Source organism: Caloenas nicobarica, chromosome 1, assembly GCF_036013445.1.
Source record: "Caloenas nicobarica isolate bCalNic1 chromosome 1, bCalNic1.hap1, whole genome shotgun sequence".
Classification (NCBI taxonomy): Eukaryota; Metazoa; Chordata; class Aves; order Columbiformes; family Columbidae; genus Caloenas; species Caloenas nicobarica.
This window is the reverse complement of record NC_088245.1, coordinates 7,368,263-7,384,417: the sequence shown is the minus strand read 5'-3', so window position 1 is coordinate 7,384,417 and position 16,155 is coordinate 7,368,263. Positions and strand designations below refer to the sequence as shown.

At 44.2% G+C, this 16,155-nt stretch overlaps 1 protein-coding gene across 2 annotated transcripts in view; it reads right to left on the bottom strand.

Moving 5' to 3' along the window:
- The window catches only part of CAMK1D (calcium/calmodulin dependent protein kinase ID), a 233,182-nt gene extending 217,505 nt beyond the window's left edge, over positions 1-15,677 (bottom strand). For both annotated transcript variants that reach the window (XM_065627004.1, XM_065627005.1), the window contains exon 1: positions 14,974-15,677. In XM_065627004.1, the coding sequence (XP_065483076.1) occupies positions 14,974-15,065 (92 nt within the window). In that variant the 5' untranslated portion in view covers positions 15,066-15,677. The remainder of the gene's footprint in view (positions 1-14,973) is intronic.
- Positions 15,678-16,155: the final 478 nt, after the last annotated feature.

Here is a 16,155-nt window from a genome sequence, read left to right as displayed (position 1 = left end):
CTGGTTGGCAAAGTAAAAGGAGAACCTGTGCTTTTGGAGTACCCCTTAAGTGAGCTCTAATAACACATACACAGCCAGGAAGGCTCTCCATATCTAAGTTTTCTACTGAATCCTGCCCATATGAAGTACCAGAAAGACAAGGACAATCAAGCACAATCCGGCCCTGCTGGGACACAAGTTATTTCAGACCAATGGTGCACTTCTAACACCACGCGTGCCCATCTCCCCATCTCAAGCGGCTTTTGGAGGACTCGTTTCCCTGCATGACCCCACTTCTCCCTGTCACTGCCACACATGAGCGGTGCAGAGAGAAACAGTCCATAATCACCTCAAAATTAGTTTAATGCAGTCTCATTGACATCAAAGGCCAATTCTCACTGTTTTTACAGGGAGCAGAGTTAGGCCACTACCAATAAATCCCGACCTAGATACTTTTTGACGCTTGCCTGCACTTGTCATGACCAGAGACAATGCCGGGAAGCGAATGTCTATTGTGTTTCACAGTTCAGACACGGACATGGCAACTGCAATAAAGTCTACCGTAAAAGCTGATGCCATCTAATAAAAAAGACAGAGCTGAGGACAGAGAGATAAGCTGAACATTACGGTGGGCTACACAAAAAGGAGGACTTTGCTCTGGACTCTTATGAGACAGCACGTTTTTTTCTGTTTGCATCCTCAGCAGACTCTCCTCCAGTGCCTGCCCAGTATTTCTTTTGCCACCAAAAGCTTCGTATCAGAGCACACGTGGCTACGTTAAAAGCGACAAGAAGCCCATCAACCTTGCAGATACAGTAAGTGATGTTTAAAGATTACTTATCTTGACTGTTTGTTAGACAGAGTTTCATGTCAAGGCTTCAGGCAGATCTAAAAGTTTATCCCACATCCCTCCATGATTAAGGGCAGTCAAACCTAAATCCGAAGGCCACTTTTCTCTCAGTCTGGGAGCTCTGATATATTTGCAGATATACCAATAATAAATTAAGAGAGAACAACATGGGCACAGGGCCCAGTTCTTGCCTGAAACATGCCTTTTAGAATAAACTGCATTAACCTAGATATGTAGATATAAGGTCTTCCAATGTTCAAACTCTGTGCTCATTTATTTCAGAGAAAAAAACTTCACCTAATATCTTGCTGAAACTCTGTAATTTGTCCTTATAGACCACGATATACACAAGTATTCAGAAAGAGCCAAAGCAGAAACAGATGCCAGCAGATGGTAGTATCCTGCACAAATTCAATTAAGGACATTTACAATATGTCAAAAGTGCAGCTACAAAAACAAAGTGTAGACCTGTACATCTGTTTCTTAATGAAGCCAGGAGTATCTGACAGTTAGCCAACAAACCACGAGATAAAGACAGCAGCAACACCAATAATAGATAAGAAAATACCATAGGTATTCTGATTCTTCAACAGTCACCAGAAAATACAAGATGTTGAGCAGAAACTGAGTAACCAGATACTTGAAGTCCATATGTCATGCATAAATGTAGCAAAAATATAAGCATACACGTTTTCAGTATCACAGATTTTGTAAGGTCTGCAATTTGCTCAGAAACTGTAGTAATGGAAGTCATATGGCAATAAGTGAAGAAACACTGTTCTCCTCCATGGCACAGTCCTCTGGCATATGTAAAGGGCTGCTGGGAACCCTGTCACCTTGTCTGGAACAAAAAGAAAAACGCCCACCATTTCCTAAGAGCTGTTTATGACATCTGTGTTGAGAACCTGGTGACATACAAAGTTAGAGGCATAACGAGACAGGAAGCCAGGTACGTCGATGGCATCTCCCAAACTATATAGAACACAAATGGACTGAGGAAATCCTAGAATCACTTGTATGGGGAACAAAAATCTTATATCCTTGAGTTCCTCACGGAGAAGACGAGACGTGCAAACATTTCACAAGGGGGAAAAAAATAATCTCTTCTGTGCCACAGCTTCATTACGCCATGCTACTCAAGCACATTCGAAGGATGGGGACTCATTCATGAAAGAAAAGGGTAAAAACAATGAACATCTGCTGCTGAAGATGACATTTAGTGTCCACTGCGATGGTCCCTGTAACTTGTTGTTATTGGTGGTTGCAAATACCCGTCACTACAAACAGAGACGGGACCATTCCAGTCACAGTCTGCTGCAACGTGATGAAAAGTCTGCTATTATAATAGATGATCATATCACCTCCATGTACAACACTTGTTATTTAGCTCCTAGGGAACTCATACCAAGCTTCTCCTACGTTTGCTGCCAAACAAAATATTCAAAAAGATTTACATCAAGCATTAATAAGGGCTGAGGGCCAGGCTTCCTTAAGGACACCATAAAAATACACCCATAGCACTCAGTGAAAAACGGACCAACACTGTGTATCAGAGCAATGTATTGTTCATTTTTGCCAAGGCCCAGATGATAGTCTTATTAGACCGGAGATGGATAAATGACAAATGATCTGGCGAATTATGTCACTGCAGGCCATGCAGGACTGCAAGCAGTACCACTGAAAACAGATGACTGGGCAGCAATTGTAAGGATAAAAAACATAAGGCTTTAAGAATGACATTCCTGGGGGAAGGGGAAAAAAAAAAAAAAAAAGAAGAAAAAAACCACTGCATATTTGTATTTAATCCGCTTTGTAAATTGATTTTGTCATGTTACCTTGTCAAACCATTGAACAAAACTCTTAAGCAGCACTGATAGAGATGTGACAGATTATTCAAGCATTGTGATTCTTTCTTCTCATGTGTCTCATTAAGAAATTATGGTTGGCTCCATTTACAGCTGTTAAGTTGAATTCAGCAACCACTGACACATCAATTCAACCTGGCATCTACTAAATTTTTATTGTTCTCAGTCAGAAATGGTTCCTGGCGAAGTGGCTCTTGCAAACCATTTCAGTGTAGTGGCTGATGATTTTTTAACAATGCAAGACAGAAGGGAAAAAAAACGCAGCTGACTTCCCTGCTGATTTATAGAGTCTATGGAATGAAAAGAACTAAAACTTCTTGTACTTTGTATTTGTCCCCTTCCCCCACCTCCCTTCTTGCAGGACTATTTTTAACCACTATCGTTTTGTTAAATAAATTCACAGCATATCCCGGCAAACAACTGGGCTGGCACAAGATACGAACTGGCCCCTGGGACATGCTCAGCCCCTTCCTCTTCTGTCCTGGAATTGCAACCTGTTCCTCCACGGCCCTCTAACTTGATATTGCCGTTCGAAACCTGAGCGTAAGGAGCACAAAATGTGGCTGTTCCAGCGCGCTGCTGAGTAGTGTGGGCTTTTCTTGACTCCCAAAGGGAAACCTCCAAGCTGTGCACATCAAAGGCAGAATTTCACAGTCGCTTTGTGCTGCTACAAATGATTTAAGAGGAAAAAAAATCAGAAGAGAAACAGGCCTGGTGCGCTTTCGTGTGCTACGCTCTGACTTCAGGAAGGTCTATTAGGAGCACTAAGCCAAAAAACAAGGAGACATGTAGGAAGACATTTTACAGGCGCCTTCCAAAGCCAAAACTCTTTTTAAAATATTTTTACTACCAATCTCCCTCTCTTCCTTATTTTGCCTTGAGTGTTGAAGTACTAGAGTTACCTAAGCCACTGTTTTGTCCCTCACGTTATTGCTTTAAAAAAGCAGAAAAGGGAATTGATTACAAAAACTAAGGTGCCCACCACTATAATGACATTAGCACAGTGGATTTTTAATCAACACAACTTTGCAACCCATAACTGTGCTGTAGAAGAGGGTAACAAGCAGTCGCCATTACCCTGTGGGCAATGGTGTAGACCAGAGTTAAATGTGGCCAGTGAAGATGCTTCAGCCACCCTGTCTACAGAGGGGAATCCCTCACAGGCTGAGACAAACCTCCTGACACCAGGCACAAGGTGGGTTAATTCGCCCTCCACTTGCTGAGGTCAAGTTTGCACTCAAAAAGCTCTAACACACCCCATCTGCTGCACACTGCCTTCATTTCCCTACAAGGAGGTTGTTTTATCTAAACAAATAAAGTCCCCAGCTGACCCAAAGGAAGACACTGTGCTGTCTTCCAGATGTGCTTCCCAGCTGTGCACACCTGCAGAACTCAACTACAGCATTGCGCCCAACAGAGGAGTTCGTGTGGGGTTTGGATGGGAGACAAAGTGGTGATTCAGCATAGCAGGGGCAACACAGAGGTGGAGAAGAGAAGGAAGGACCGTCGTGATCACTTCTTACTTCATTGGGTTCTCCCCCATGAGCTAACGAACAAGTGGGCGCCACACAGTTCCTGTTTAAGTTTTAGGCAAAGTGAGTATTTTCCATCTAGTATTTAAGAGGACCTACCAAAAGTGTCTCAGAAATGGGCTGTAGGGGCTCTCGGGCATCATGAAGTCAAGAACTCCCACCTTTGAGAGCTTTCCATGGTCTCTGGTCACAAACTAAGCAAGGTCAAACACCACATATTTGAGCAGATGTGGAGCACGAACAAAGTCATCTCTGTCAAAGATGACAGGGTGGGGAAAAGCCACTGTCCACTGTCTCCCTTGGATCACTGAAAGCAACTGACTGATGAACAAGAGCAGAAACACAGAACCATTGCTTGTATCCAAGTCGTATCTCAGTAGGTGGAAGGACACAACGAGGCATCACAAAAACATCTGTCAGGAAGTCACTGCACAGACAAAGGCATTTAGAAATCAGCTAAAGCCAGTCTGCATCCAAGGGACAAATACCTCCTCATGTCTGTGGATAGCCTCATTCTGCATTTTGGACTAGACCCTTAATTAAGGATAATGAAGCTTAGGTGATATAAACAGGCATGACTCTTCTGCCTTCGCCTAAATGTAACCCAAATATGAAGAGAAATTCCAGCTACAGAATAAATTAACCATATTCACAATGCTCTTAAACAGTTTTTACCAAATGACACAGGTCATTCTCTATGCGTTGATTAATGAAGCTGAACAACATGCTGTGCAGCAAGACACTAGGACTATATATCACTGTATATCACTATGTATCACTATATATCACTATATAAACAGTATTTTGATGTGTGGGTATATATACATTATATACACATACATACTATAGTTATGTGTATGTATATAGAGAGCTCCTACACCTTCATCATAACCACATGGCAATGCAAGATGAAGATGTCACAGCATCACACCATCTTCAGAGCAAACACTGGCACTGAAGCTGCTGGTCATTTTATTGGCCCTTGATTGACAATGATTAATTGTTGCCTGGTGCGGCACACAAGCTATCCTGTCCAAAGGACCCATGTCTATGAATTTTTGCAATTGTATAGCTTATGAACAAGCAGAGGGACCTAGCTGTCTCTGGAGTCAATTAAGCTAAAAGCACCCCATTTAGACTAGTCTTTCTTGGTGTTTATCTGTAGGTGAATCCCATCGCTCTGCTTTGCCCCAGACCTTTCCCTTTTGGCTTTCCCCCAGTGCAGCTCCACTCACCTGCAGAACAAGACTGCTTTCAGCTTTAGTACTCATTTATATTCTCTTTCAGCAGTGCCAGAAGGGCACAGGTTTTCTTTCTGGGCACAAATCATCTCAGCTGTCACTCAGGAATCCTGGAATCACTTCTTTCCATTAAAAATGTAAGATTCATCAGAGAAATTCATCCAATGGACCTTCCTACAAAGCTCTGTGAGATTATTTTTTTTCAGGGTCTCTCTCTTAAAAGCATAGGATTTATGTCCATTACATAAATTACACGGCTACAGCCAGGAAAACCAGTCAGTAAAATTACTCCAGCTACACCTTAATGCACCCAAGAGCAGAAGCCTCCCTGCAGTACCTGTGTGTCCTGTGCCTACATGCCTTCGAGAACCCTTTTTTCAGCTCGTTTCTTGGTACCTTCTCCTCCAATATCTAAACATACAGCCTGCTTCCTAAAAAGTATAAGCCATAAGTCAACTTTGTGACATAAGACATTTCCCTTCTTTCTAAATTACTTCTCTTCTGTCTCAGTGTGTTGGCAATTTGGCTGACAGGAGTCTGCTCCGTAAATGTTTTTATCTAGGCATCTTCTTATGGTGCATCAAGCAAATTGGCTAGAAAGCTAAATGTTATTTGCCTCCCTCTTCTCTCCCTAAAGAAGGGCACAAGTGCAGCAGTCTTCTAGCAGAAGTTTTTGCATTGTTTTGTGGTGGTTTTTTCACATTCGGGAGCATTTTATGTTGTGAGGGAGAGCTTGTTTGCTTCATAATATTCAGGTTGCTATGTAATTATGCTAGAGAAGGTGTCTCAAAACGCTGTGTCTTGGACGCAGAAAAGGAGGTGTTGTTTTTAACCATGATCGTCATCAGCCCATGGAGAAGCTCAACAGTGTCAGATCTCCTCAAAATATTTTGTTGAACAAATTAATTACACCCCTTTGGCAAGAAATCCCATTAATGCAGAGGTGTGAGGCTGACAATGATCCCAGAGCGTCTTTTAGATATCTCAGGCCCCATCTACAAAATGTCCTGAAGTAAAAGACAAAATCTTTGGATCTGTTCAGATACTGTGCAAGAAAACAGGGTAGGGAGCACAAAACAAGTTTCATATGTTCACAGCATCTTCTGCCATTGACAGCGCACACCAAGTACTCTGCTGTGCCTGGAATTGCCAACACGCTGCAGGCTCCGTGGCTGGGCATATTGCACTGACTTACGTATGCTCAGAGGCAGCAGAAGACAAGAGCAAGCAGTGGGAGGAAATCTCCAAGCCAACTCAGTTTAACAGTGAAGGATTATTCAGGGATGCTCTGGCAGTCTCTGACAGCTACGGCTGAATTTGATTATCAACCTGTGCCTTCCCCAGAGGAGTTTTCCACGTGGCTGCAAATCCTCTAAGTGCTTTTCTCTCCCCACCCAGTTCCTCGCTATGTTTTTTCGGTTTTTCTGTGTCGTTTCATTTTTTCCACAGTTTTTCTTCCAACAGCTTCCCTCATTTGGAACAGGCTGCCCAGGGCAGTGGTGGAGTCACCATCCCTGGAGGTGTTTAAACAAAGTTCTTAGGGACATGGTTTAGTGCTGGAGTTAGGTTATGCTTATGGTTGGACTTGATGATCCTGAGGGTCTCTTCCAACTGAATTGATTCCATGATTTCAGTCCTTTCCCATCACAGGGGGGATGGCAGGGTCACAGCTAATGAGTCTGGCTGGAAAGTTGAAGCCTGGTCCCTTGAATTATCCAAACTGGGATGGGAGGATGGGATACTGCTGGGAGCAATCCCACATTGCCCCAAGAACCACCTGGTCTGCTGCAGCTCTTTATAGCTCTGGGAAGAACTCGATTCCTCTGAGCATCTGTGAGACAACACAGCAATAAAGCGCCCGCACTGTTACCGACAGCATACAGGCAGTGCCTTGCATCTTCAAACCTTTGCTAGTTAAAACTAATTACATGGGAAGAGCCAGGGTGAATCACATATAAATAAATACATTTTGAAGACGCTGCTGCTGACACGTTGGCTGCTATTAAAAGCAGGATGGTCCATCGCATAAAGCTGGAGTTAAGATTCGGGCTCAGCTCTGAGGCTTACAAGTGACACACTTTCCCATCTTTAACAAAACAGGGTTAGCATTTTTGTCTTATTTATTTAGATTATAAGTTCTTCTGGGTACGAACAGTCTTTTCCTCTGGTGTTTGTAATATTCCTAGTACAACAGAGCCCGATCTCATTTGAGGCCAATAAAAGGCATAGTAATAAAACCCCTAAATGTTTTAAACCCTTCATCTTTCACTTGCTCATGTCCAACACTCAAACACGCAGCGGCTTTTCAGCCTTTGCAAAAATAACCACGAGGGGCTACACCGTTTTATTTTATACTGTTCTCCAAAGCCTGGCCATTTCTGCAATCGGTAACGTGGCCGGTGGGAGAAGGGCGGCTGCGTTTCTCAAACGCATGTGCCATTGGGACAACAGGCGGGTTTTAACTACCGTGTTCAGCTAAAACGCACCAACGTTGCAGAAAGACTCTGCAGCACCGGGTGGTACCAACCTGCCACGTCTGGGGAACCCTCTGTTTGGAGCTCCTGGGAAGACCTGCCAACCTTCACGCCCCGCCACTGATGAACAAGGGTTGTATTACTCTCCTGACGTGTTTCGTCCAAACTGCCGCGTCAACCCTCGCCAAAACAATACACAGAAGTTAAAGGCTCCCGGACTTTCCACGGATCCTGATCTCTCTGCAATCAGCCATAGATGAAATTTCTAGGTCCTCTGTACTCTGACAAAGGGGCTTCAGATGTAATTCCCAAATTTTGGGTGCTCAGGCTTGGAAAAACAAAAAAACCCAAAAAAACCAAAAAAAAAACCCACAAAAAAAACCCCCACAAAACTTACCTTCAAATATTCAACCTAAATCATGGCAAATGCAAAGAGTGCAAATGCAAAGGGTCTGGGAGAAAGATGCCATCGTGGCACCCACCCTGTTGCTGCTGCTGGTAAATGTTCGTGTTCATTTGCATCATTGAAAGCACCTCCCTTTTGTTCCTCCTGGAAACCATAACTAGACTGAAACTGCTCAGTTTATCTCCAACTGGGAATATATGAAAATCAAAACAAAAATCAAAATAAATCCTCAATACATCTAAGGATACCACATGTTTTCTCTCACATGCTTTTTCTTCTCTTTCAACCCTTGGAAAAGGTATTTTAAGAACTATCTTTGTGGTTCTGTAGTCCACTTGTCCAAAGCTGTTGATGTTTGAAATGTGACATACAGTATTGCCCAGGAAAAGACAAAGCAAAATCAGCGATCTATTGTCACAGAGGATCTCCAGCCCCATGCTCAGCTGTTCTACGCTCAGATCCAAAAAAGCACTTCCCAGTAGCTTTTCCTTAGCACATCCAGTGTTAAAATATATATATATATATATAGCTTCTTAACTCAGCCAAAAAATTCTGCTAAAAAGTATTATTTTAATTTAACCTCATACAATCTGTTCGGTGAGTAATGCTGGCAAAAAACTAAATACACAGCTTTCAACATGAAAATATCAGTGAAGGGCCTTGAAAAGTTTATTAACAATCTGTTATTTATAGTTTTATTTTTTAAAAATGATTGACACAACATTCAGAGGAAAATTATAGGAGCCGCCAAGTCAGATAATGAAAAAACATATCGGTGTTAAGACTTGATAGAAAGATTTTAAGGAACAGTATGATTGCTAGAAAAGAGAAATATTCTGATTGCTAAGCTGTTTGTCATTCAAAAAAAAGCTCAATCACACATGTTTGCAAATTATTGTTATTGTCGTTAATTATTATTTACAGAAAAGTGCTGAAATACAAGGTGGTTTGAATTCCAAAAAACATGACAGATTGCTGCCCCAAGGAACTTTTTATACCTCCTTTCTCATTACCTGTTTACTAACAGTACCCATTTAGTCCCAACTTGTTTTCTTGCTATCTAAAATGACTAGAAAATTAGCTCCTATTAAGTAATCATGAATATAAACTATGACTCACTGGTTAAGTGAATACCATTACTGGCAATAAATACAGAATCCTGTTATAAATGCTTGCTATTGTCAAGTAAACCAAAACAATACAACTTTATTCAACATTAATTGTATCCCTGGATGCTTGAAAGGCTTAAGGAACTCTGACCAATATTCTGTGTGTAGTCAGAATTGTGTGTGACGGGCAACAAAAATAATTGAGGTCAGTCATAAAGGTAGAGAGAAAAAGAAAAAAAACAAACAAAAAAATACATGAAAAGATTATTTCAGCTGCTATGTGGAAGCAGACGGAGGGTGAAGGAACCAGACAGGCTGCTCCAGATGGCAGGAGAAGGCGGTTCTCACACCCACTGTGTTGTGGCTGTGATGGGAAGAATGGATTTTTGGTTAAAGGATTACTATAGGAGTCCAAAGAGTTGGGTTCACTCACTGCCTCGCCACCAGGTCTCCAGGCCCTCCAGGCTTTGCTTGTTGTGTTCAGGATGTGAGCTACCTCTGTGGCTCACAAAAAATACCAATATTTTTAGGCGTGCCTTGCCTCCAGCTCACATGTGCACAAAGAGCAGTTGTGGAGTTGGCATTAGTTATACTGAGGTCCTCATTAGCGGCAATATTGAGTTTTGGCCTAGGCAAGGATCAGATAGTGCTGGGCGCTGTGCAAAATAAATATAAATTTATAAATATGTAAAGGGTGAGTGTCACAAGGATGGAGTCAGGCTCTTCTCAGTGACAACCAACAGTAAGACAAGGGGCAATGGGTACAAACTGGAACACAAGAGGTTCCACTTAAATTTGACAAGAAACTTCTTCTCAGTGAGGGTGACAGACACTGGAACAGGCTGCCCAGGGAGGTTGTGGAGTCTCCTTCTCTGGAGACATTCAAACCCACCTGGACACCTTCCTGTGTAACCTCATCTGGGTGTTCCTGCACCAGCAGGGGGATTGGACTGGGTGATCTTTCGAGGTCCCTTCTAATCCCTGACATTCTGTGATTCTGTGAAAAACAGGAGGAAAAAAGCTCAAGCACCCTCTTCCAACCCTACCCAAATGGGAGCTCGGACAGTACGAAGGCGTACCTGAAAGTGAGCAGCCATGGGGCACCTCCACCAGGACCTGTCCTTGCCACCGGTGTCTTCTCAAAGGTGGAAGTTAAGGCTGACTGCCTGGCCTGAGGCACGTAACCCCCACCAGCCTTGTCCCCCATGAAGGTCTGAGCAACCAAGAACGGATGGGAGCACGAGGTGGGCCTGTCCATGAAAAGCCTGAGTGTCAGTGGGAGACTGCATGCAGGAGAAGACACTATGAAGGATGTGAGAGGGCAAAACCACAGCAGACAGTGCTTAAGAGTTTGTAACAGAGAGGGGGGTGGGGGTGAGGAAGAAAATAGAAGTGAGAGCAGGACATGGAGTGATTGCATTTCACATAATGAACGAGCACGTATGGGTGTGTAGAAGAGTCATGAAGAGTGTCAGGAGCCCAGCAAATGACACAAGAGTATGGAAGACACACAGGACACAGCTGAACCTAAAATTATGGTAAAACCCTTGAGAAAAGCAGAACAGCCTATAAGTTTTCTCTATACTGTATTTTAGGGAACTACTGGACACATAATGAAGCATATTTGCCTTCCCACTCAGCTCTTACTACGTTATGGCTATATCCATGCAACCCCCTATGCTATCATTACTAAGCTTTAAGGAATCTAACACCTTATTTTTAAGGACAGCACCAATATTTCCATAGTTACTGAGCTTGAGCCTTTCTAACCATGATAACTTCATAATAACTCTAATGTCAATAAGGCCTAATGAGAGATAGAAATGCAGGGCTGATCCAGTCAGGCAGACCAAATGACTGGAGGCTTTCCTCTTTGGCTGGTGGATGACGTGGTGTATCTTATTACCTCTTGGAATGCCAAAATCTGAGTTTTAAAATGCCTCAAACATAATATCATGTAGATATGGAGGAAAAAATGATATTTCAGTGATCAGTCATCTTGTTATCAGATTCCTGATAATGTGAAACTTGCTGGGGCAGAAATCCCCCTCTCCAGACAGACCTCTGAATTGAGCAGAGCTACAAAATGTGAATTTGTGGAAATTTTAAAAGATAAGCAGATAGTCAGACCCTCTTCTTTCCTCAAGCCTACCTGGCTTCACTTGGAAGGAACTCTAAATCGCATCAGCTGGGGATCTGGCCCGCTGCTATTATTTTATTTTAACCTTGGTTTACCTTGTGTATTTCTTCCTAGCTACTTTTCCAGGATCTGTAATTTCACTTTCAGTGGCTCAGCAGTGAACAAGCCCAGTTTCAAGAAGAGGTTCACCACCATGTCACCGCTGTCATACGCAGACCAGCGCCACCAAACTGAGGCAGCTCAAGAATGGATCAGGACCATTACATATTTTTTATACATAGCAATACATAAAAATGTATTTTATATATTTATATTGCACGTACATATCATATTTTCTTGATTAGCACTACGAAAATATTTTGTTGACACCCTGGCACCCAAGATGCTGCAGCTACAAACTAAAATCGCACATACGTAGAGACTGCGTAAATACAGACCAGGGCAAACACAGGTTTGGGTACCATCTGATCCAGCATTGATGGTCACTTCTTTAGGAAAACACTATTGCCCAACAGCACTGAGCAGACAGACCTCAGCTACAGAAGAAAACAATTATTTGGATGGGAAATGCTTCTTCCTTACAGCTGGAGGTGATGTCCAGTTCAGGATGCTTATTTCAGTATCAGTGTGGCTGGACATGATTTACAGGGGCATGTAAATAATTAATTCCAGCTCTGGAAGAGAGAGCTGGGTACTCATTAGAGATTCCTTGAAGCCCAAATGATAGAATGATTAACCGAGTTAGGATCATTTTAATAATTCCAGCGATTTCAACTCTCCCGTGTTAAAGATCTGCTGAAAAGCTTTTATTCAGATGAAAGCCTCCTTTCAGGGAAAAAAATCATTAACAGAGTATACACAAAGATTTAATATTCCCAAGTCAATACACTTCAAATAAAATATGTTTCTAAAGCTTCTCTTTCATTTTCCTCCCTGATTTGGGGGCTTAATACCTGTCGTTCTCTAACCAGTTTTACCACGGGCAGTTAACACTGCTGCATGCAAAAGAGCTGCTTTTCCATTAAAAGTGCTTTTAGCACTTTGGCATCCTGAAATGGAAGGTGGCAGAGAAATGCAAAATAGAGCTAGTACGCTAATCCAGTGCTCCTCATCTGAGAAACCAAGTTTTTCACTCCAAACCCATCTACGCTAGAAAAAAATCTATTAGACGGTGAGATCAACTGATGGACGTCCAACACAGTTCAGCATTACAGCACAGGAGGGATCAAATGAGATTTTATCTCCGGTCCTAAATGATGCCAGAGGAAAGCATTTGTGTCCAGATGCTCTAAAAGTATTTAGACTTAATTACTTAATTCCTAAGTACTTTTCTATCAATAACTGAGAACGTGTCCTATCGTTTGGACTCCTGCGCCCTGTGTATCTGCTGCTGGAGCTGGTGAACAGACAGACCTTCAGTGGGAACGGAACAAGTACTTTAATGATTCACACAGTGATGGCCTAAATGTTTCAGGAGTTTCACACCCTGGTAAGTCACACCAGAGCTGGTAGGAACTGCAGGTGCTGCGCTGGTGGGCAGCCAAGGACAGAACCAAAACTCAGATTTGGATCTTGAATTATCAGCCTGCTCTTCGAAATTAAGGAATGCACAACAAGAAGGGAACCGTTGCGTAGGCAGTTAAATGAACATACTTTCATGATTAATATGCCTAGGTCTGGAAAAGAAAACACCTCACTTTTCTTTATACAGGCCCAGGTTTGTAATCCTGTTATTTTAATTTTCTAAAACTTTCTAGAACTATTAAGTTTTAAAAGTTCTCAGCTTCCACGCTCATCACAAAGGACTTACTAACCAAACCGTGAGGCTCAAACAGTGGTTAATAGTTTGAGACACCAATTGGTCATATTTAATGAATTCCATTTGCAACAGCCAGCCTAATAACTATCAACTCTGACCAACTTTACTCCCGGGCTTTGGGACCTACACCTACTCCCATTAACTGAAGTGTGATACAGATCAAGGCCACAAAACGAATTCTTTCTGGACCTCTTGAGTGACACAACCCTTGCAGGTGGCTTCATACAAAACAGCCGGGAAGATGAGAGAGAGTTGTGTGAATGAAACCACAGCAAACTGTCCTGCAGCCCTAACGAGTCTCTTTGCATTAAGACTTTCCTTCCCAACACCCTTTCGCTCAGGAAGGGAACTGCACCCCTGAGGTGACAAGCAGAGACACGTCTCCCCCCGCACGATATTCTGACCGCAAAGACTCAATGAGGGCGATGAGAACACACCATAACGCTGAGTTCTTATGCTGCGCTTTGCTTCTTCAAAGACCTGGGCAGACATTAATTTCATTTGCTAAGTCAGAGGTTTTCCGAGGGCTACGCTACCAGCTCATCACAACGGAGCTGCCTGACCCACCTCCATATTGCATGACCAGCCTCATTCTTACTCAGTTTTTTCATAGGAAATCTGTGAGCCCGTGAACCAGAAATACTCTGTTTATAGAGAGCCCTCCCTTGGAAGCAGAAAGAAACTGAAATATTACAGTTGAAACTTGCTCAACGGTATTTTGGAGGTGGCATGCAGAGTATGACAAGCAGTACTTGAGATTAACGATGCTTCGTTTAGAGACATGCTTGAAGTTGTAATTAAAGCAGGGAGGGGGACACACAGCAACAAAGAGCACTTCCGATACAACTGAAATTCAATTACACCATACATATATACAGCAGCCCATATGCTGACCTCCTTCAGCACTCCCGACTCTCCACCTCTACAATATCCTATAAGTGAAAATTTGTTTTAGCAAAAATAAAAACTCTTTGCTCAGCCAAAAAAGCATCAGCCTCCACCCCGCTCCCTTCCACCATCTGCGCATGTTTATTCTCAGCCTTCTGAAAAAAAATTTTTAAAAAAACCAAAAACTCTAACGTTTTACTAATCTTTATGCCCCGCCACTATAAATAACAGAAATAAACCCCAACAACAGTTAAGCATCGCAGCTCAAACACATCCAATCCACTCCGATTATTTCTGCTCGTCTGTCCGCGAATAGACGCAGCCGCCGGCTTTAGGGGAAAGCATGCAAGTCAGACCGCATTTATTTACAGTTACACTATCAAGAAAAAGCCTTTCCCCACCTCCTCACTGTATGAATTTTGTAAAACACAGGGTTCGGGGTGGTATTTTTTTTTTCTGGGGGGGGGAGAGGGGGTGTTAGCCCAGAGCCTTCCCCACAGTTCAATTTTCCTCCGTGTTTCCAGATCTCCCCGACTTCTTGCCGGGATGGACGAGCGGGGCGCGGAGCGGCACCCACGGGTGCACACGCGAAAATACACGCACCCACCCGCGCATCCTCACGCAGAAGGGACAGTCCCCCCGTCTCCCTCCACCGCTCCCCGCCACCTACGTCCCCAGCGTCTCCTTGAACTCGAAGATCTTCTTGATGTCCTCCGCTTGCTTCTTCCAGGAGCCGCCGCCGTCCCCGTTCTCCCGGGCCATGGCCGCGCAGCCCCGCGGATGCCGGGCGGCACCGACCCGCCGTCCGGCTTTTGCTTTCTCTTCTGCCGCGGCAGCTGCTGCTGCTGCTGCTTCTTCCTCCTCCTTCTTCTTCTCCCCTTCCTCCTCCTCCTCCTCACACTTCCTGCCCGCCGCCGCTTTTATTTCCTCCGCGCTCCTCGAGTGTCACTTTTCCTGGGCTATTTCCTCCCAACTTTCTCTGCCTCCCACACACGCCCCCCCGCCTCTTCCCTCCTCTCCGCTCCCTCCCTCCGCGGAGTCACTCGCGGGGCTGCCCGGTCCCTCCCTTCCGCGCCTGGCTTGGGGTCACTTTGGTCCCTAATAAACCCACCCTGAGAAAAAGTCCTTTTCTGTTGTTTTTTTGTCTTTTTTTTTGTCTTTTTTTTTTTTTTTTTTTTGGTAGGGAGGTCAGAGTTTCCCTTCCCACCCCACCCGTGCGGGGCCCCGTGGGATGCTCAGCCTCCCGGGCGCGGTGCGGAGCGGCCCCGCCGGCACCGGGTGCAGCGGCTGTGCGCGGTTGTTATGGCAATGGGAGGAGGAGGAAGAGGAGGAGGAAGAGGCAGGAGGAGGAGGAGGCAGCCCTGCCGCTGCTCTGCTGCCTGGCGCTGCCCCTCCTGACTGAATGACTGGAGATAATTCGCATTGCACCAAAACCGCGCACGTCAAACGGGAGGGGAGGGAAAGCCAAGAAGAAAAAAAAAAAAAAAAAAAAAAGGAAAGCAGGAAAAAAAATAAATAAATAAAAAGACACACTACAAGCAGCTGCGCTGCCTGGTCGGGCGCTGCGCGGGGATGCGCGGGATGCGGTGCCCTCCTGCCCCACGCACACTCCTGGGATGCCAAAATTCACCCCTTGGCAAGAGCCACCCGTACCCAGGGCTGCCCCCGGCAAAGCGAGGGGCACCCCCACACCAGGGGCACCCCCAAGCCCAGACGCAGGGCGATGGGCACCGCGCAGCCCCGTGGCCGTCCCGACACCGCACACACACACACACGCGTGGCCCCACTGGAATTATTGCTAAAAAGCAGCTTTTTTTTTTTTTTCCCTCGGCAACACTGAGACCTCTAGTGT